The sequence below is a fragment of the Embiotoca jacksoni genome, unplaced genomic scaffold (assembly GCF_022577435.1).
Source record: "Embiotoca jacksoni isolate LCO1_2020_lvr unplaced genomic scaffold, fEmbJac1.0.p SCAF_46, whole genome shotgun sequence".
Classification (NCBI taxonomy): domain Eukaryota; kingdom Metazoa; phylum Chordata; class Actinopteri; family Embiotocidae; genus Embiotoca; species Embiotoca jacksoni.
Genome location: NW_027185399.1, coordinates 2,372,771 through 2,395,270, shown reverse-complemented (window position 1 = coordinate 2,395,270; position 22,500 = coordinate 2,372,771). Strand labels below are relative to the sequence as shown.

General features: G+C 44.3%; 1 protein-coding gene across 7 annotated transcripts in view; it reads left to right on the top strand.

Moving 5' to 3' along the window:
- Positions 1-22,500, top strand: part of LOC138210414 (dedicator of cytokinesis protein 3-like) — a 116,195-nt gene that overhangs the window by 58,395 nt on the left and 35,300 nt on the right. For 6 of the 7 annotated variants that reach the window (XM_069169552.1, XM_069169551.1, XM_069169548.1 and 3 more), the window contains exons 4-7: positions 3,115-3,170; positions 7,089-7,185; positions 19,608-19,756; positions 21,188-21,272. In XM_069169552.1, the coding sequence (XP_069025653.1) occupies positions 3,115-3,170; positions 7,089-7,185; positions 19,608-19,756; positions 21,188-21,272 (387 nt within the window). Of the gene's footprint in view, positions 1-3,114; positions 3,171-7,088; positions 7,186-12,008; positions 12,056-19,607; positions 19,757-21,187; positions 21,273-22,500 lie in introns of those variants that run through there. The other variant, XM_069169553.1, reaches the window with a different exon arrangement.

Genomic DNA, 22,500 nt, shown 5'->3' with positions numbered 1-22,500 from the left:
TGTCGTGATGTCGTGATGTCGTGATGTGATGTCGTGATGTCATGATGTCGTGATGTCATGATGTCATGATGTGATGTCGTGATGTGATGATGTCGTGATGTTGTGATGTCGTGATGTCATGATGTCGTGATGTCATGATGTCGTGATGTGATGTCGTGATGTCATGATGTCGTGATGTCGTGATGTCGTGATGTCATGATGTCGTGATGTCATGATGTAGTGATGTTGTGATGTCGTGATGTCGTGATGTTGTGATGTCATGATGTCGTGATGTCGTGATGTCATCACTGTTAGAAACCGCCGCGTGAAATCATAGAGCGGAGAGATGATGCTGAATGGAGCCGAACAATCGCTCCTCTTGTTTGAAACGGAGCTCATCAGAGGAACAGAATCTGTTGGGGTGAGAGAGATTAACTCCTGGAGGACAATGGAAGGACGAAACCGAAGCAGCGCTGCTGCAACACAAAGACAGATAATGCCGAGCTCATCGGCAGGTGAGACGAGAAGGAAACAAAAGACGGTGTAATTACCGCTCGGCTGCCGACCGGGAACCCAAAAACAAAAAGAGAGAACCCGTCTTGGAAAGAGTAAAAAAGTCCTCAGCGGAACAGATGAATCCGAGAAGGAGTTTTTCCAGCCGTGTAAAAACATTCCCTGCGAGCGTTGGATGATCTCCTACCTGCCTCCCACCGAGGCCGGCGGGTCGCCGGGAGACGAGCGCTGAACGACCTACAAAAGATGAAAGCGACACATTAAAGCTCCGACGCGATCCGCTAATGTTCTCGTCTCCGACCTGAACTCTGACTCCGTGTTTGACGGCAGCGCTTCAGTCTCGATCTGGACGTGTTTAAAGTGGGTTTTTAATATAATGTGGATTTAACTCGCTGCCCACCGCTTTCATAAGTAGGGATCAGAAAAAGCTCTTTCACTTCTCGCTGCGCCGAAACTTTCTGTTAACGACCGTCTTCAGTATCTTTAGTTCGAACTCTGCAGCTCTTAAATCCTCCAGCTGTCTGATACAAGAAACATGAACACTGAGACACTTGAATATCTCAGCTGTTGAGTTTTTCTCATTTTTTTAAAATTGTATTTGTTCAATAATTCACACCTCAAGTTAAGAAGTTTTTTTTATCCCGTCAGATGAATGTTTTAAAAGTGTCGTATAAGTCTGACGTGTCGGGAGGATTTATGACTAATTATGGTGTAAATCAGAAGTGTGAAGATTTCTTCCTGGAAAAAGATGAATGCTCTCTAAAACTTTGTACAGAAACATGATTTAAAAGGTTTGAGGAGGAGGAAGAGGAGGAGGAGGAAGGTCCGGGCCGTTGTGTCGTGAAGGTTGGAGAAGTCAGACTCTGCATTAAGACAGATGGACTGAACGTTGAATAATTTACAGGCTGTGAACAGAAAGTCGTCATTAAACCTTCTCTGACTTCTTTAAAGCATGAAGGACTGAAACGGAGAATCAGTCTCTGATCTCTGCATCCAAACTCCACAATATCTGACTTCGTTTGATCGTTTGTGCCCAAAGACTCTTTTATTAAGTTAGAAAACGGCAGCAAAGACTTTTAAAGACGCATTTTAGTGAATATCTGACTTCAGTTTGTCTTCACACTCGAACATCGTCCTTTCCGACTGATCCGTCGTCTTCCAGCCTCCATCAGCTGACGTCGGAGGTGTTGTTGTGTGTTTGCAGGCTGAAAATAGAACAGGAACGTGTTCGGAGAATTTCTTCACATTTAGCACAAACATTCACTCGGACTAAATCGGTGTCGTGCAGCCGGAGCGCCCCGATAAAGACGCTTTGTTTTTCTCCAAGTGAGGAAATAAAATGTCCACAGTTCTCTTGATCAAGTTCAAATTAAGTGCTTGAAGGTTAAATCATCTCTAAAGTTGTGATGTGTCCTTTAAAAGAGCCCAAAAAACAAATGCAAAGGTCACAGTTGTCATATTGAACTTTTAAGGTGGATGGATTGAAGCCTCCTTTTGATCCGCTCCCATTTGCCCTGTTAAAGTCAATGCAGTTACGGTTCAATACAAACTCATCACTTCCTGTACTGATTTCAAATTAAAAGCCCCGTGGTGTTTCAGCAGAACTCTGATCAGAAGGAGGACGTTTATCTCACAACACCATGATGGAAAACATTTACTGACTTTTGTGTTTCAGGAGAGAACTTGATGCTTTTTCAATGGGAGTCTGTTGGAGCCAGCCCCTACTGGCCCTCAGTGGTATTACACTTTAAGGCACTTCTGCACTGCCCTCTAACGTTCAGTCTATTGTCCGGGCAGACGTGGAGTTTGAAAGTCGCTGTTTTAAAAAGAAAGAAGGATAAATCACTGTAATCACACTGATGTGAACTTGCTGAAATTTATAATGAGGCATCACATTAGTTCCCTCATTTAAACAGTCAGTGAGACGGGAGCACTTAAGAATCCCTCCGTCCATTATCTCCACCCGCCTCCTCCTGCGGAGGGTCACCGGGTGCACTAATGCAACCTTAAATCTTATCCATGAAATCCATGAAATGAAACGTGTCAGATCCGTGTTATTTTTCACACAGAAGCTCGTCTGTTTTCTCCAGCTGATAGAAGACGCTGTTGTTTGCGTACAGAAACACATTCACACACAGATTTGGACAACAGAGCCGCTGCGACTCGGCCTGTTGAGGTGGATAATGAAGCCTTATTGTTTGTTTGCAGGGATTTGTCTCCTGGACAAACAATGCTTTGCTGTGTGTACGCAGTAAATATCTGCTGGGAGAGAGAAATGTGTGTAATTATGTGTTTGTGTTATAATCATCCATCAGACAGCGTGTGCATCCCTCAGCCTCCAGAAACACGCCGTTATCGCTGGCTTCTTCTGTGGTTATATTATAGAATATCGGAATATTTGGGAATTCTGTTTGCATCTTTAAATATTAGTTTCCATTTATTAAAATGATATTTTCCATATTTTTTTATCCTGTTATTTCCTGTATTGTCTGAGTGGTTTTATCCTCTTTATGTTTGTTGACAAGCGGCAACACAGTTGTTGTTGTTTTTCTCCAGTTCGTCCTCGTCTCTGCAGATTTTAATGATCCGTGTTTACAGTTGTTTCCTGTCTCTGTGTTTCAGGGAGTTTTTCCTGCCAGCTACATTCACCTGAAGAAAGCCATCGTCACCAACCGAGGGTGAGTTCATAAACCTCCAGCTGTCTGCACACGTCACCTCGGCTTTAAACCGGCTTCACGCTTCAGTCGGAGCGCTTTGTTGCACGAAATTCATAAAAAACATCGATTTATTCTCCATCTTTTCTTTTTTTTTACCCCAACTTCTCCTTTTTTAAAAAAATTTATAAATAACATTTCCCATCTTGCATTCAGCTGTTTGTTTGTAACACTGATAGAAAAGACTGAAGGCCGTCACAGCTGAGAGGGAAATCACTTCATTATCTGTGTGCTGTGATAAAGTCAGCTGAAATGAACGACTTCACACTTCGGGTCTCTTTTTCCTGCCGTCACTCAGATCCTTCGTTTTCTGGCTTTTTGAAAGAATCAAAATCAATTTCCAAAGTTTTCCAAACTTGGTGTTTTAGATCAAAGTGAGGGTTGTTGAATTTGTCTGAGCAGCACAGAGGTGACTGTTTTTCTTCATTATAGGTCATTAATGTCGGGGGTCCGTTGTTTTGAGCCTCTTCTCTCTACATAAAGCACGAACTTCCTCTTTTCTGATTCCTTCCCACTTCAAGAGAACATAATATTTGAATGCATTTGCATAATGACTGGAAAAGTTGTTTTTTTAACTTCAGATTAATCAGATTTTCGAAGCGCGTCTCGATTTGCATAAAAGTTTTTTTTATTTAAAAGCAGGGAGAGTAAAATAATTGGAATTAGTGGATCCTGTACTGTTTCAACTGGGCCTCTGGGTGGGGAGGGGGGGTGTCTACTGCATGATGACAGAGACACACAAGAGACACACAAGAGACACACAAGAGACACACTGGACAAACACACAGGTGCAGATATGAGAACAGGAAATCACATTTACGTCTCCGGTCCGTCCTCCAGAAGCTTCCTGACAGAAAGAGGAAACGTTTCAGTGAGAGTCGTCACCTGGTGTCAGTTTGATTCTGTTTGATTGTGTTTTATTGTGTTTTATTGTGTTTTATTCTGTCTTATTGTGTCTTATTGTGTTTTATTGTGTTTGATTCTGTTTGATTCTGTTTTATTGTGTCTCATTGTGTTTTATTCTATTTTATTGTCTCTTATTGTGTTTTATTGTGTTTTATTGTGTCTGATTGTTTTATTGTGTTTTATTGTGTCTTATTGTGTTTTATTCTGTCTTATTGTGTTTGATTGTGTTTTATTGTTTTATTGTGTCTTATTGTGTTTTATTGTGTTTTATTGTGTCTTATTGTGTCTTATTGTGTTTTATTGTGTCTTATTCTGCTGCTGCAGGCAGACGTCCCTCCAGCATCTCGCAGAGGTCTTCGTGATCCAAAATGTTTGATTTTGCTGCAGATTTTCTAAAGAAATGTGCGATGTGATTTGCAGTTTTAAGTGCGGGAAAATTACAGAAATGAGGGGGGAAAAATCCCTTCCTGTGATAATGCTGCACATCTCAGAGATATGTGACTTCTTTTCTGCGTTGATCTTGTGATATAGAAAACAAAGTGCTCCATCTGCTGTCAGGTTTCAGGTCTAGATGGGCGGGGCTTAGTGACCTCGGGTGTCGATGTTCAGCGTCTGTTTTGACTGCATGTGGTTCGTTGCTGAGGAAATTGTGGACTCGGATAGAGATTAGATCCATTTAAATATCAGGATTTGATGCAATATTTCATTCAGTGACTGGAAAAAGTTCAAAGATCCTGCTGACGGCTGGACGGTTTCTGAAACAGAGACAGAATTATTAAAGACTTTTAAAGTTTTAGACAGTTTTAAACATTTAGGGAACCAAACAACAAAAAATAATTCACTCTCTTCTTCCCATGAGAGTTTAAAGAGAGACGGAAAGTTTGTTTAAGGATAAAATGTTTGTAAAGAGAACAACAGACATACGAAGAGACGACTGGAGGACAGATGGAGGACGGAGACAGAAGATTTAGGCGCTTTGAGACGATCTGAGCAAATATGGACACAAAAAGAAGAAAAACTAGAGGAGACGGAGGTGAAAGAAAGAAGGATGAATCAGGAGGTGGAGAGGAGGGAAAGAAAAGGAGGAGATGGAATAGAAGAGGAAACCAAAATGTGACAGAACAGGGAGGAAAAACTGGAGGAGGGAAGTGAAAGAGGAACAGGAGGAGGATGAGGAGGGAATGAAGGAGGGGAGAGATTAGATGGAGTGAAAAGTAGAACAGAGGAGGAGAGGAGAAGAGGAGAAGAGAGGAGGAGGAGAAGAGGAGGAGAAGAGGAGGAGGGGAGGAGAAGTCGCCTGAGATACAAGTGTAACTAATGTGGGTGAAATCAGCCGCCAGCAACGGCTCAGCTGGGAGAGCAGCTCATCTGGCACACTGGCTCTTATTAATTAATCAGTTATGAGATGGGGGGGGGGGGGGGGGGGGGGCAAACGTGAGAGTACAAACGGAGCAACAGGAGATGAAAGGTGGTGCGGGGGTGAGACGGAGGATAAAGAGGGAGACGTAGTATTCCTGACTGCAGGGCAGAGACGCTGACTCAGTGCTCAGCTGCAGAGAAGAACTCCCTGACGAACGTCATGGAGACGGGAGGCGGGAAATAAAAGGAGGAGCTTAACATCATGGAGACGGGAGGCGGGAAATAAAAGGAGGAGCTTAACATCATGGAGACGGGAGGCGGGAAATAAAAGGAGGAGCTTAACGTCATGGAGACGGGAGGTGGGAAATAAAAGGAGGAGCTTAACGTCATGGAGACGGGAGGTGGGAAATAAAAGGAGGAGCTTAACGTCATGGAGACGGGAGGTGGGAAATAAAAGGAGGAGCTTAACGTCATGGAGACGGGAGGTGGGAAATAAAAGGAGGAGCTTAACGTCATGGAGACGGGAGGTGGGAAATAAAAGGAGGAGCTTAACGTCATGGAGACGGGAGGCGGGAAATAAAAGGAGGAGCTTAACGTCATGGAGACAGGAGGCGGGAAATAAAAGGAGGAGCTTAACGTCATGGAGACGGGAGGCGGGAAATAAAAGGAGGAGCTTAACGTCATGGAGACGGGAGGCGGGAAATAAAAGGAGGAGCTTAACGTCATAGAGACGGGAGGCGGGAAATAAAAGGAGGAGCTTAACGTCATGGAGACGGGAGGTGGGAAATAAAAGGAGGAGCTCAATGATAGAGATGGGAGGGAATAAACAAAAGGAGGAGCTTAACATCATGGAGACGGGAGGCGGGAAATAAAAGGAGGAGCTCAATGATAGAGATGGGAGGGAATAAACAAAAGGAGGAGCTTAACATCATGGAGACGGGAGGCGGGAAATAAAAGGAGCTTACGGAGGTTTTTAAACTCAGAGGTTTTTCTCTTCGGCTGGTTTATTAGTTTATTCAGTTTAAAATCAGGAGGACAGTTTACATGTTACTCAGAGGAGGAGGAGGAGGAGGAGGAGGAGGTGCTGCACGTATACCAACGTTTCATTTAAAACACTTTTACTTTCTACTTATTCAAAACAATGTGCTTCATTTTAAAGATTGTTACAAGTGCATCGTGGTCGTGTCCAAACCCTCAACAACTGGAGAAGAGAAATGTAGATATTCACATGGAGATCTGTCACACCAGACATCAGAGAACCGTTCTCTAAACACCGATGTTCTTCAGGGTTCTTCTCTTCTCTGCTCTTTGACTGAAACTCACCGGATGAATTTTACTTTGAAAATCCATCCCATGTTGCTTTTAGTGAGCAGTGAGTGTTTTTCAGCCTCTGGGATGTTTGTGTGGTTCCACATGATGTGAGAGGACCCCGGTGGGTCAACAGGAGGTTCACGGCACCAAACACAACCCGCTGTAACTCGGTACTGTCGGAGCCCGACGGTTCGTAACGCAGCACGAAGGACCAACGAGGTCGACGACTCCTTCACGTAAACACTTCAAATCACCGGCTGTGAATAAAACCTGTTGTTGTTGTTGTTTTGTTGTTTCTCTGTTCAGACCACATGAGACGGTGGTGCCGCTGGAGGACCCCATCGTTACCGAGGTGACGCTGACGCTGCAGGAATGGGCGTTACTGTGGAAGCAGCTCTACGTGGTGAGCAGCGTCTCCTTACAAGTACAACAGCTCCTTCACGACACGGTTCCTCTGCAGGTTCTCCTCCCGGGTTTCTGTTTGACTTCACGCCGCCGATACTGAAATGACGTAAACGGGTCGAAATAAAACTGCTCGACCTGCGACCTGCTCTTCAGGGGGTATAACGGCGATAGCGTCCTCAAAGTGTCCTCAAAGTTAGCATGTTGCCAACGATTTAATCCACAAGCTCTCAGTATCGTCTCACTGCCTCCTCCTAAAATCATCCTTTACATCCCTCGTATGACAGCTGGTCTCCGCTGACCGACTTGTTGTTAGCCTTGTTGTTAGCGTAGCCGCTCTGACTAACTGATGGCATATTTAGTCATCAAAACGGCTCCGAAGCTCCATGAGCAGCTTCAAACTGTCCCAGCTTTCAGTTTATTGGTGGTTTTACATCATACTGCTCAGAACGCAACCAATCAGAGTGCTCGAAAGGCCGCCGGCTTCAAAGACGGTAAAACTGGATTTGAGTCCAGTGATGTGACAGTCACGTGTTCGTCAGCTGCGATGCTCGGCGGTGCTCTCCGACGGAGCTCGTGGAGGACGAGCTGTTAACCGGTGCTCCGCCTGCAGCTGTCAGCTGATCTGTTCCAGACGGCTTCACCTCCCTCCGTCCAGACATCGTTTCTTACCCTCTCAGCCATCTGTCTACTCGCCTTCTTCTTTCTTTTTACTCCTCTTCACTGTCGCAGCATGTGATCCGATTGGAGATCCATCTGCACCTACATGGACGGTGTGGGGGGGAGGAGGAGGAGGAGGAGGAGGAAGAGGAGGAGGAGGATGGAGGAGGAGGAAGAGGAGGAGGAGGAGGAGGAGGAGGAGGAGAGGGGGGGTGAAAGGGGTTGTGTGAGTTACTGTAAATCCGGTTGAAGTCTAAATCTGTCACATCTCTGTTCTGACGGTTTTTCCCGTCACTCATGTGCTGCCAGTCCGTCACTCCTTCGCTTTCATTCCCCGTTAACAGACTTTTGTCTCTGCTCGCTGCCAGAGTTGAAGACATCAAAGACTAAATTGTCACTGTCGGGTTCTGTGTGACAGATTTTCTATTTCCATCCTGACAGACCTCACATTAGTGTGTGTGTGTGTGTGTGTGTGTGTGTGTGTGTGTGTGTGTGTGTGTGTGTGTGTGTGTGTGTGTGTGTGTTTTCTCCTCTTAAAGCTGCTGTAAATCCAGCGAGGAGAAGCTGGTGTGTTGTGTCGGTGGATGAAGAGATAGACGGGGACGATAAGCAGCGACTGTCTGTCACGGACACATGTGGAGAGATAGATAATAAAAGCAGTGAGCGGAGGAGATAGAGGGATGAAGATTGAAGGATGCTGACAGAAACAGGGTGATGAACAGATGATGTCGCCGTGGAGACGGATGAACGTTGTGGGACGAAGGTCCGTCGGTGTGAGAGGAGGGTTTTTATCTGTGATAACAAGCAGCTGCCGGTCCGGTCGTAATATAATATGACATAATATAATATGATATTATATAATATCATATCATATTATATAATGTAATATAATAGTCCCACAAACAACCCGGACTAAAACTATATCTGAACATGCATTGCGATAAGGAACAGTGTGCTTTGTCGTACGGTCTGAACGTAATTCACAAAAAACTCCTCGATAATAAGTGCTGATTCGTGACAAACCTCAGAACCTTCAGAGTCCTGAAGCTCAGACAAACGTTACCGTAGAAACATCGTTGAAAGTTTAAATAAGTCTTCAAACTTTTACTGACTGAAACTGTGTTTTGATATCTGACGTTTTCTTTTAAATTGCGTGTACGAAACGAAACGAAACCCCCGAGTTTAAATCAGTTTCTACATGACCCAAAGACACCATGACGGGTAGAAACATGTCCACTCTGTCTTCTGTCCACTCTGTCTTCTGTCCACTCTGTCTTCTATATACGGATGTCTGCTTCTTCCCTCCGTCTTTCATTCTGCTGTCTCTTATGCTGATGTCAAAGCAGATACAGTAGGACTCTGTGTGTGTGTGTGTGTGTGTGTGAGTGTGTGTGTGTGTGTGTGTGTGTGTGTGTGTGTGTGTGTGTGTGTGTGTGTGAGTGTGTGTGTGTGTGTGTGTGTGTGTGTGTGTGTGTGTGTGTGTGTGTGTGTGTGTGTGTGTGTGTGAGTGTGTGTGTGTGTGTGTGTGTGTGTGTGTGTGTCTGTGTGTGTGAGTGTGTGTGTGTGTGTGTGTGTGTGTGTGTGTGTGTGTGTGTGTGTGTGTGTGTGTGTGTGTGAGTGTGTGTGTGTGTGTGTGTGTGTGTGTGTGTGTCTGTGTGTGTGTGTGTGTGTGTGTGTGTGTGTGTGTGTGTGTGTGTGGGCAGGATAGATAGATGTGTGAACAGGGAGCATGTGACAAGCAAACAATGATGGCAAGATGTGAGGACGGGGACGAACGCAGAGGGACGCATGTCTTCGCTGTGAAATATGCAGACGTGTGTGGGTGTGTGTGTTTGTTTGTGTACAGGTCTTTCTACAGTTGTGGGGACCCAAATGTGGGTTAAAAACTACACTCAGGTTGGTTCTTTTGGCTTTAAAGTGCAAATTGAAGGTCACGACTTGGTTTCACTTTTCAGGTTAGAATGAGGTTGAAGTTTGTCTCGACGTCAGACATGAAGACGGCGACAGACACCTGAACCAACACACTAACAAACCACATTTCATCTTCCAAAATGATATAAAATGACAGAGGAGACAGAAAACAGTGAATCCAAAGAGAAAGAAAGATCTGAAGTTTAATTGGAGGCTGAAAGAATCCAAAAAGATGAAACAAGAAAGAAGAATTGTCGAATTGTCATCCTTCAGTGTTTCACAGCTTCCATTAAAAAACATGAGTGAAAATCAATCAGAAGAAAATAACCGCAGATGCTTTTTTATGCACTTTGCTGCGATGTCGCATCCAAAGAAAAGAAAAGAAAAACACACTTAAATATGGATGATGGAGAGAAGTGGAAGAAGCTGTTAGTTGATTGCTGGTTCTGGGCTTTAATGGGGACTTCCTCCCGTTCGGCTGCCAGACTCTGATGTCTGCAGATAATTGGACGGTCGGCGGGTCGATTCAGGACAGTCGGACGACGGACGGCAGCTCGTAGTAGTAACTTCAGACTGTGTGTGGGTGTGTGTGAATGTCTGTGGAGACAGACGTTATATGAGTGTTCAGACCCGGACTGACCGTCAGGAAAACCCAGTCTGGGAGGACTCCAGGTCAGCTTCCCGCCTCGGAGCGCGTGATCACGCTGCAAACACAAAGGAGGCTGTTAACTCGTGAAATCTGCCACTTTCAAGCAAAAATAAAATCTGTCTGAGGTAAGAAAACGTTTCGTTTCAACGGCACTTTAAATAGTAAAGTCTTTACAAGTTTATATAAAAGGAACCCAACAATTCAACATTTACCAGGAGGGAGGAAAGCTTCCTACAATAGGACAGAAAAACTCCCTTTGAACAGGAAGAAATGTCCGACAGATGGAAGGAAAACTCACTTAATACACTTATTAAATCCTTCATAAAAAGAGAAGTGTTTGATTTGAGCTGTGATGGATGTGTGACATCATTGCTGATGGTCTGAGACTGTCAGTGTGACTGGATGTCCTCACAGCCTGACCCCCCCCCCCCCCTCCCTGCAGCCCTGCGTTGTCTTTACTTTATCCAGTTTGATTGACAGCTCTGTCGTACAGCTCGGTGTGAAAACATCACCTCTGGTTTGTGGCCTCTGACGTGCATCTCTGCATGTTTGTTACGTGTGATACAAAAAAAAAAAAAAAAAGAAGTTTGCCCACAACCTCCCATCATCACTCTAATCAGAGAGCTGGTGTTGAAGCAGACAACCAATCACGTGGATCATCAAACTGTCGGTTGTCATGAAGCGGTGATGACAGCCGGCATGTCAGAGTGATGCAGGTAGCGGCCGTAAAGAGGAGGAACGGAGGAGGACGGTTGAAAGGAGGAAATACACGTTAAAAATGATTTGAAAAGAGTTCAATAGTTTTATTTCCTGGTGACTCTGCAGTTAGCCGGATTTTAATTAACAGTAGCTTTGAATTCCTGCAAATCTGAAGCCAGGTGAAGCCAGGTGAAGCCAGGTGAAGCCAGGTGAAGGCAGGTGAAGCCAGGTGAAGCCAGGTGAAGGCAGGTGAAGCCAGGTGAAGCCAGGTGAAGCCAGGTGAAGGCAGGTGAAGGCAGGTGAAGCCAGGTGAAGCCAGGTGAAGGCAGGTGAAGCCAGGTGAAGCCAGGTGAAGGCAGGTGAAGCCAGGTGAAGCCAGGTGAAGCCAGGTGAAGGCAGGTGAAGCCAGGTGAAGCCAGGTGAAGGCAGGTGAAGCCAGGTGAAGCCAGGTGAAGCCAGGTGAAGGCAGGTGAAGCCAGGTGAAGGCAGGTGAAGGCAGGTGAAGCCAGGTGAAGGCAGGTGAAGCCAGGTGAAGCCCCGCGGTGCTGCTGCCTCTGACTCCGTCTCTCTCCTTCTTTGTATGAAGTCTTCTCTCCTATTTCTGTCCTCCACAAACACAATCATCATTTCACCGGGAGGCGCTCTGTGGGCAGCGGCCGCCGGATACAAGTCTTCTTCTTCATCATGGTGGACGTCACCATCTTTAGAGTACACACTGTATCTGTGGAGCTGCAGACCGGACGGGGGTGGGGAGGAGGGGGATGAAGAACGATGAGGAGGAGATGCAGACTGGGAGCGGGGAGGAGATGGAGGAGGAGGAGGAGGAAGAGTGAGGCGGAGGTAGAGGTGCATTTGAAGTCGTGCGGTTTCCTTTCAGTTCGGATCGCTGCTCAGTTTAAACAAAACGGGAAGACGAAGACGACCCGAGAGGATTCAGCGTCCTGTCGCAGCTGTGAGTAGAAATAATCATCCACATGTGGCAGCAGGTGTGTGTGTGTGTGTGTGTGTGTGTGTGTGTGTGTGTGTGTGTGTGTGTGTGTGTGTGTGTGTGTGTGTGTGTCTCGAGGATCTATAGTCTTTCAGTAAGTGCAGCGCCGTGGTGACTCACCCGTCGTTGTCATGGCGACGAGGCCCCTTGTTAGCGCGCAGTTTTTTGTTTTTGTTTTTTTATTATTGCATCAGTGGAAAGTGTATAAAAATATATTTATATATTTATTAATGTCTGTTTTATGTTGCATCACCTCGTGCTGTGATGAAACAGGATGTTGTGTCATTTTTGGGACTTTAGTTAAACGGTCTGTTTCTGTGACAGTTCGTCTTATTTACTGGCTCCTCTGCTGCTTGTTGACTCTGAACCTCGTCCCGGACCAGCCGAGCGGCTTTCCAAAGCTTTCTTGGCCGTCAGTTCTCCGGCGTCAGGAAGCATTTGCTAATTCACCTCCCGGATGCCGTGACCTCTGACCTCCGTTGGAGGGCGATCTCAGCGCTGTGAGGGAAGCTCGTCCTTCCAGAGTGTCTGTTTCCGCTCTGCTGGGCTGGACGAGGCGGCTGCCCATCCAAAGTGTGCGCTCATGCAGAACTCAGTACAAATGTGTGTTTTTACACGTTAATGATATGAAGAGATGTCCTTCCAAAACCTCCGCTTGTCCTCAGTCGTACTGACACCTTTTAAAGTGAATCATGTCCTTGATTTCAGTGCAGACACAAAAAAACCACCACATTTGCGTGAATCAACTTATGAGACGGCCATAAAACATGAAACCCGGTATCACGGCAAAGCGTGAAATAGACACGCCTGTTCACTACAGCAAAACGTGAGATAGCCACGCTGTGGGCTGTCGAGGTGTGAAAGTTGCACGTTTTTGTAACACATGTAAATGTCACGTGACGAAGGATCATGTGACCAAATTACCGCAACAGAGTTAGCAAGACCAAGTATAAAAGACACTTTTATTAATTACAGACATTACAAGACATGCAGGGCGACGCGGTCGAATCCAGGTGACGACGTCATTTCTTGGCATGTTTTTGCTAAAATAAAAATGTTCCTGTAAATCACGTGTTTGAAAACATGCAGTAGGTTTTTATTTTTGATCACTACAGGAAAAATGTGTAACTGTCCCGCCTAGACGTCGCCAAGCGTGGCTATCTCACGTTTTGCTCTCGAGGATGAACGTGTCTATTTCACGTTTTGCTGTGATACCCTGCTGCAACATATTATCTACAATATAAATGTTAATTAAACACTCCAGATAGATTAATTAGAATATAATACATCCCATTAAAATGTACTGAATTAGGTATAAAATTAAATCAGTAAATACATTTACGTTTGTTGAAAGCGAGGTGAAATGGATGCTTCTTAAAGACGCTCACTGAGCTCACCTCTCTGATTGGAGGAATGTGTTTCCACAGTTTAGAGGGATGGACAGAAAAATCTGCATCTCTGATGTTCTTGTGGCTTCGCTGTGGAAAGTCCAATAATCCAGGATGTTTGTGAACATGAGGAAGAGTCTGCGGTGTGAACTGGACCGAGGTCATTCTCAGCCTCATAACAGGACTTTAAGATGAAGACAGGAAGTATTTTAAATAAGTCCGAGCTGTTGCAGATCTGAAAAACACCTCGTCACATGTACCTTTAAGAGAAAGTTTCCGTGGTAACCTGCTGGTCGGAGTGTTTTACAGTCGGAGAGGTGGTTGTCCTTCCTGTGTTCCCCTCTAGAAGTACACTCTGCACGACACGAGGTGGCTGGCATCCCCACTATCTCATCCGGCTTCTGGCATCCCTGCTGCTGGGTGTGTGTGTGTGTGTGTGTGTGTGTGTGTGTGTGTGTGTGTGTGTGTGTGTGTGTGTGTGTGTGTGTGTGTGTGTGTGTGCAGCGTTCACACAAGGTCATGAGAGGATTTTGGATGAAGTTTGAACCAAACTAACAAGCACAGGACACACACACACACACACACACACACACACACACACACACACACACACACACACACACAAACACACACACACACACACACACACACACACACACACACACACACACACACACACACACACACTCTGCATGCTGCGTCTCTCCTGCTTCACCAGTCTCTCCTACATCTGGACCAGCTGCTGGTTTTTAGCTCAGAGTTACAAAAAGAGGTTTATTTGATTTTGCGGATGTTTTTCTGAAGCATCCAGCGTCTCTAAATAATGATTCCACCTGCAGAGCAGCAGCTGCACCTGTCAGTGTTTCCACATAAACACCTTTTAGCCTGCGTGTTTACGATGGAAATAGAAATACGATGACACACTTAAATGTCCTGAGTTGATCTCAAAGTTAGATATTAATATATAGCCTGATTTTTATATACGAAGACTGTGAATGTTAATCTGTTACACCAATCACAAAGTAGAAATTGATACGTGCTATTCATAAAGACATCTTAGAGTTTGTTTACTTTATGTTGTTTACAAATAAATATTTAGCCTCTTTATTTTGTTATTTTTGCTTGGAAGATTTTTTTTGTTCAGTTGTCAAGCGAGTACATTTGAATGATTTTAATACTTTTAATGGACTGAAGTCGGGACTCAGTATCAGCAGATGATCAATATTAGATGATTTCATTGTGACATAAACACAGTAATAAAGATGAACTTTATATTTGGGAGATTCTATATTTTCGCTACATTTTTTTCAGGTAAAAACACTTTAGCTTTTAAACAGACTCACATCAGGTAGTTTCACATCAAAGCTTCTCTTCAGTCTGTTTGGAAGATTTTCTACTGAAACTTCATTCAGAGTAAAAACCGAAGAATCTCTCAGAAACACGGGACTGAAAAGATGAAAGTAGTCAGACATCTCTCAGAGGAGAGTCTGAACAGGAGAGTTTAAACAGGAGAGTTTGAACAGAAGAGTCTGAAGAGGAGTTTGAAGAGGAGAGTCTGAACAGGAGAGTCTGAACAGGAGAGTTTGAACAGGAGAGTTTGAACAGGAGAGTTTGAACAGGAGAGTTTGAACAGAAGAGTTTAAACAGGAGAGTCTGAACAGGAGAGTCTGAACAGGAGAGCTTAAACAGGAGAGTCTGAACAGGAGAGTCTGAACAGGAGAGTTTGAACAGGAGAGTCTGAACAGGAGAGTTTGAACAGGAGAGTTTGAACAGGAGAGTCTGAACAGGAGAGTTTGAACAGGACAGTCTGAACAGGAGAGTTTGAACAGGAGAGTTTGAACAGGGGAGTCTGAACAGGAGAGTTTGAACAGGAGAGTTTGAACAGGAGAGTTTGAAGAGGAGCCTCTTTGTTTTTCGTCCCCCGGCGGTTCGTCTCAGCGCTGTTGTCTTGGCAGCAGCCGCTCTGCCAGGTGTGAAAGCGAAGCGGCACGTCGCGCTAATGGATCAGAGGTGTCGCCGGCGCCCCTCTGACCCGGGACGCCTCCGAGCGGCAACCTCCCCGAAGTAATCATCGGTTACACATTACAGATCAGCTGATTAAACCTGCAGCCCGACGCTCAGAGCCCGTTAGCGAGCCGAGTTTATGAGGCTGTGTTGCACCAACACACTTCAGCTGAGCATCCTGGAGCTGCAATCATCCTCCCATTCATCACGCGGCCGATCATGTGTGAATGATATCAGCTGTAACAGGAGGATCATCCGTGACTCATTATTCTCCACTCGCTGCTTTTTAAAGAGCTGAACTCCAGCTTTGATTCTAGTTCAGCTTCAGCTGGACGAGTTGCTGCCTATTTATTATCCACATTGTTAGATATTTGGATTTATACTGATGATTGTGAGCAGCAAGTCATCTTAACAAAGATAAAACAATAGTTTTCTTTTAGGATTTAATGACTACACTCCCTGAGGTTTTTAATGACTCGCCTGTGTTGAAGAACTAAAGATAAAATACTAAAACAAGACAATTTATAGCTGATTTATATCCCTGCCTTATTGATAATTGAACATTTTAAATCTCCTCCACCCATGACGTCACCTGTTGGTTTTTAAACTCCCGTTTTGAAGCCTCAGAGTTTGGCAGTTTTGGTCGTCGCCATCTTGTTTTTTTTTGTGCCTAAAGTGACCATATTTGGACAACTTGGGGAGGAGTGAGCGGGGGTGAACTTGAGGACACTATGCCCCGCCCACCTTTACTAGAAACTGCACTGCAGGCATGTCAATCAAACCAGACACGTGTTTGACTCCTGATATCTATTCAATGCTGGAAGCTGATCAGCTTTTCAATGGGAGTCTATTGAAGACAGGTTTTGCCCCTAGTGGCCCTCAGTGGAATTACACTTTAAGGCACTTCTGCACTGGCTTCATTTTTTTGGACCCGGAGAATACCAAAAAAATTTATACAGTTTGTGGCCTCAACAAATAAATTCAATTTTTTTTTTTTTTTTTTTTTTTTTTTATGAACAATGATGGCATTTTAACATCCTTCAGCTCTGTGTTTTGGTTTTTACAGATTCATTCATTTACAGATTTTTCCTGCTGCCACATCAACAACAAAAAGATTAAATAACAGATTTTTTTTTTTAAACTATTTGAAGATGCAGTTGAAACTGCGACATGTTGAACTAGTTTTATATCCTGATCCAACATGAGTTACACCGTCAGACATTCAGCCTCTTGTGAAAACACCTTCCTCTTCGCTCATTTGTCAGGTGTGAAAATGTCTCATGGAACGGAGGTGTTGGAAACGTGCCGCCAGATGTCAGAGCTGTCAGGATGAATAAAATCGTATTAGATATTAATGCCGAGCTGTGACGGTCTCTAACTCCCCCCCCCCCCCGTCCACCCGGAGGCCCACCTTTTGCCCCCGACCCGCCGCTTTACAACCATCTGATGGAGTATTGTGTTGCGGTGGAGGCTGTGTGGGTGTTTGGAGACGTGACGCTGGACCTCTTTCAGTTTGTGGCTTGTCAGAGTGATTAAGATCTTCGTCTCACGTCGGCCAGCGCAGCAATAAAGAGGAAAGTAAATGTTTGATTTAGTCGACAGCAGCGAGAGCTGCAGCTCAGCTGGAAGCTGCCTCGTAAGCTTCAATATCCAGCGCTTGTTTTCTTTGTATTTACGGGCTGAAATGTTTCTTTGACTTTGCTGATATGAAACAGAAAATCTACAAACAGCTTCATTATGTTGGATTAGCTGTATTTTAATGTTGTTTTTTTTTACAGCACTGAGGTGGTAAAGATGTGCTAAACGGTGTTCGTGAAGGTGTGATTACAGACATCAGCTGGGGAGGGAGGTGGGGGTGGGGGGGTGGGGGACTAAATCCATAAATAGTCGACAACAAAAGAGGTTTCCTCTTCCACTGTGGCTGGAAACAACAACACCACCATGGTTATCTGGACCTGTGAGATTCTCTGTGTGTGTGTGTGTGTGTGTGTGTGTGTGTGTGTGTGTGTGTGTGTGTGTGTGTGGGCAGAGAGGGTCAAAGGTCACCGCACATCTACCCACCGACTGGGATGGCCAGATGTCCCGAATAAATCCAGTTCAATATTACTGCAGCACAAATATGTGTTTTACTGCTCTTGTTATTTAAGGTTGAGCTTTTTTAAACGAGGTGAATCTGCAGTTATGGATCATATTCTATCAGATCAGCACGTTTGTGTCGTCTCTTTTCTGTAAGCGCTTCATATCTCCAAAACGTCAACAAGCTCAGATAAACAAGCAAAACCAAGTGTATTTTAACAAAGTTTATTTATTTTTATTTTCTCAACTCATCTCATACTTCAGTTTATCAGAAAAAAAAATCTGATTTAAAATCACAGAATCTGGAGAGTTCTGCTTTTCACTGGATAGAAAGGGTCTTAAAATCTTAATCTGAAACTGCAGTGAAGTAAAAAGTGTAAAATGTTCCTCTGAGATTCGGTGGAGTGGAAGTAGAAAGTTTAAAGCTGCATAAAATGTAAAATACTAAACATGGAACGCGTCGCTGCAACTTCTCGTTTTTCAGGGTTATTTATTTTGAGTCGTTAAGAGAAGCGATCTGGTTGGTGCATAATTGATGACGATAATTAAAGTGTACTTAAAGAAGACGTGTAAAAGGTTTTAGTCTGAAGATGCTGCTGCATCTTTAATGCTCACGCGCTCTTTCATTCGGACTCAGAGAGCATCACAGAGCGTTAGCTTCTCCCTAAAAGCTAAACTAAACAGATGCTGAGGGGAGCGGCTGTGCGGGACTGCTGCTGTTGCTAAGCAACCGCTGGAAATCCAATAAAAAATGATAAAAAACAACGTGGCTAAAAGTCATAATATTTTTAACCCGGAGCGGAGAGCTGCAGTCGGGATCGCTCGGCTGTGACGGGACGTTACAAACATCTCCGACACCCAGAAACACATCTGCTACCCTGTTATAATATCTTGTACACAGATGTACCGTCATCAATAACTCTGATTATCTGATTTATGGGATGTTCGGTCGCGGTGAGCTGATGAAGGTTTTCGTGCTCGTGGACCGAGACGTGACCGAAGGAGACACAAAGAGCTTCAGCTGAAGTTGTTGTTCTTTTTTACCTCCTGGACATTAAACCCGACTGTCTGCTGCTGAAGGCCTGCAGGGCAAATTAAAGTGCTAATAATAGAGCATGCTGTCACGGTGTGTGTGTGTGTGTGTGTGTGTGTGTGTGTGTGTGTGTGTGTGTGTGTGTGTGTGTGTGTGTGTGTGTGTGTGTGTGTGTGTGTGCTGCTGAGACTTTTGATGAGTCAGCGAAACACGCCTCCGTTTAAAGACGCTGAATTCCTTCCGGCTCGTTAGACAGCAGTCATTTTCACATGTGCATGAAAAATGTGATTACAGAGCTGCAACTGATGATTACATTCACCATCGATTGTTTTCTCTGATTCATTGTTTGGTTAATAAAGTGCGACCAAAAAAGTTCTGGGAGCTCAAAATCTTGTTTTCCTCGTTAAGTCCGACCTGAAAATAATTTAGTTTAGAGAGAAAAGGTGAAAAAAACTCAATCATAGAAAATGGAACCAGTGATTTCTTTTAGGGATTTTTATTTGATAAATAACTTGAGCAGTGAAATTATTATCATAACATTTTTTTTTTTTTTGGAAAAGCCTCATTCACATCCCTGTTTGTATGAATAGTTTTGATGGGAAGTATTTAGTATTTTCGTGTTGTTTATTCGTCACGGTGCCACAATAGAAAGTTCTTCAGGAAAAGATTGCTCTTTGGTTGAAACCGGTATGTTGCGTACATTAAATACGTTACGTACGTTACATGAAATAAATCCACGTTGACTTTCGCTGAAAGGTTTCGGTGGAAGTCTGATTGATCCATCCAACCACCCCGACCTCCTCCCTCAGACTTCCTCATTCTTCAGACGACATCACATGACTTCCTGTTTGGAGTCAGCGAAGGTGTTAGTTGATATAAAATCTGTGTTTCTCTCCTTCCTGGCTGGTTTACAGTCCAGAAATATAACAGTGAACTCATTCACCTCAGCATCCAGTAGAAACACCACAGAGAAGATAATGCGTGAATCTAACGCGTCTGTCCGTCTGTCCGTCAGAAACACAAAGTGGATCTGTTCTACAAGGTCCGCCACGTGATGATGGAGCTGATCGACCTGAGGAGGCAGCTGCTGTCGGGTCACCTGACGCAGGACCAGAGCCGAGACGTCAAGAGACACATCACCGTCCGACTGGACTGGGGCAACGAGTGAGGAAACACACACACACACACACATACACATCCAATGTCTACACACACACACACACACACACACACACACACACACACACACACACACACACACACACACACACACTCACACATCCAATATCTGTATACACATGAAGCAAAACATCGAGACATGTGAAGAGGAAAAGATTAAATTCAGATACTTCTATAAATCTGCCTCAGCAGGTTCCCAGAAAGCCGTTTTATACGCTGATATATGTTTTATTGATGCGACATTTGTTTATGCACAAAAAAATAGCTCAAATATCCGACGCCGCGCCCTCTAAATATGAGCTGAAGACGTCAGATCGGCGCCCCCCCCGACACCCACACAGAGCAAATAGAAGTACGATTTGGAGGCAGGTGGATGAAACCGTATACGAGTGGTTTGAAAAAGACTCACGGGAGCTCGTTGAAAAGACTGATGGGAGAAAAAAAACACATGAAATGGAGAGAAATTGCCCGGCGGCTTGAGATTGAGTTATTAATACCGGAGGAGTGAGAGGTGGGAGACCCGGTTCTGTTTCTCAGGTTATTTACAGCTGCACTCTGCTGTCAGCGGAGACCAGACCGACGGAGGATCAGGACGACTGTTATTACGCTAATAGAAAGGGAGGTTTTTCAGTTTCTTAGAGGAAACTCAAACAATAATTCAAAAGGAGATGAAAAAGTTTAGAAGCTGCTCCTGTTACGCTCTAACAGAGCAGCAGGAAGCTACAACCTTCATCAGGAAGTATTCAGATCGACGTCATCACTGAGTTATGAACGTTAACGTCACCGCTGGTACGAGAACATCTGTGATTTCACCGCAGACCTGAAACTTGTTTCTGCTTACAGCCGAGTTCCTGAGCCCATGCAGTGATTTCCACTTGAAAATCACGGCTGTTTGAAGCCGTTTTCACACCAAACCAAACAAGATATCAATTTTTCAATAAGTTAATCGTCGGTTTTAACCCTCATTTCCTTATAAAAACAAATATAAAGGCACTGAATCCAGTATTACAACCTGAAGTACTTCTGACCTTCTGCAACCATCAACACAGAAACGGAGACTTTGTTTTTCATTCACACTTTACAAAACGGTTTGTGAGAATATTTTTTATTTTAAGACGAAGGTCACGACTCTGTGGGTGAAAGATGTGGTTGTTGAGATTGAACAGAAAGTAATCCAGAGGAACATTATCCTGGAGGCCACCTCTGAGATGACTTTAATATACTGTGTGTGTGTGTGTGTGTGTGTGTGTGTGTGTGTGTGTGTGTGTGTGTGTGTGTGTGTGTGTGTGAGGGCTTCAGGTGGGTGAATAGCTTTGTGTTTCCTGGATCCATATTGGAAACCTTTTTTGTCTGAAGGTTGAATAAAAACAGAATGAGGTTGTTTCTCTATCCGTGTTTTTCTGTCTCCTCCCGCAGACATCTGGGTCTGGACTTGGTGCCGAGGAAAGAGTTCGAGAGCGTCGACGAGGACCAGATAAGCGTGTCAGATCTTTATAAGATGGTGAGACCTTTATTCAGTTTAACTGTTCACACACTGAGTCAATGACAACCTCAGCAAGCACAGTAATCCTGTTAACCTAACAGGAACTACAATCCCGAGTTACATCCCATAATGAGTGCTGTAGAAGAGTTCATGCAAACTAATGCTCAAGAGAGGGAAGACAAAAGTAAATTTAAAATTCTGAAATGCATAATGAATTTGTTAAGTCAGCAATTCAGTTCTGGATTGTGAAATACCTTCGCTAACAAAGTAGCTGTGATGCTAACCAAAGAGCTTTGAGGTGCTAAAGCTAAGCTATCAACATCTGGCTACTTAAAAAAAAACGTACTTTTCCTTTATGTAACTTAAAACAGGTTTTTGTTTTTGCTTTTAGTTATTTATAAATGTTAAATAAGATTCAGTCAGAGATTCCAAAGAATTCAGATTTAAATAATTTGTTTTCGAATCTCATCACAACTTCTTAAATAAATCTGGTTTAACAGCAAATTCAAACAGTTCAGTTTTTCATCTTGTGAACAGCTCATGTTTTACACCAGAATTAAATTATATTAATGATTACTTTCCCCCGTTATTCCCTCTGAGAAATGTGTGTCTGTGACGGCCGGCGGCTCTTCGGTGATTGCAGCTTGGATTTGTGTTGGCTGGAAATAAAACTCGGTCGGAGCTTCGAGTTTCAAATCAGAGTGCAGGTGGGACGTGGAGGTTTGAAAAGCCGGAGGCCTGTGCAGCTGGTGCAGGAACCAGACCAACAGATGTCCTACACAACTCAAGTTTCAGATAAAACTTTGTGGTCCAGAAGGAGCAGTGATTGTGAGGTTGGCTGTGTCGCCTGCTGTCTGCTGCTGCTGTCAATCAGACACCTGTTGCTGCCTTCTGATTCGCTCACTTCTCCCGTTTCATCTTTTCTCTGACGACAACCTGCGAGTCTGATTTCGAAGGTTCAACCTGGAGCACCGAGCAGCAGCGTGTTTCCTCCCTGCTGCCGCTGCTGCTCCGATTTTATTGTAGAAATGCCAAACTGAACGTCCTGATTATGGCGTGATCTCGTCCAATCAGAGGGCAGCAGAGGAGATGAAGAGTCGGGTCTTTCTGTTGGACACCGAACACCTCAGAGGGTCCCGGTCCGAACCACCGTGTAAAATCACAGCTCGCCGGGAGGCTTTTATCAACATTCATCTGAATAATCTGGGCGCTTATTTTTATCTTTTAGCCTTTAAATCATCATATT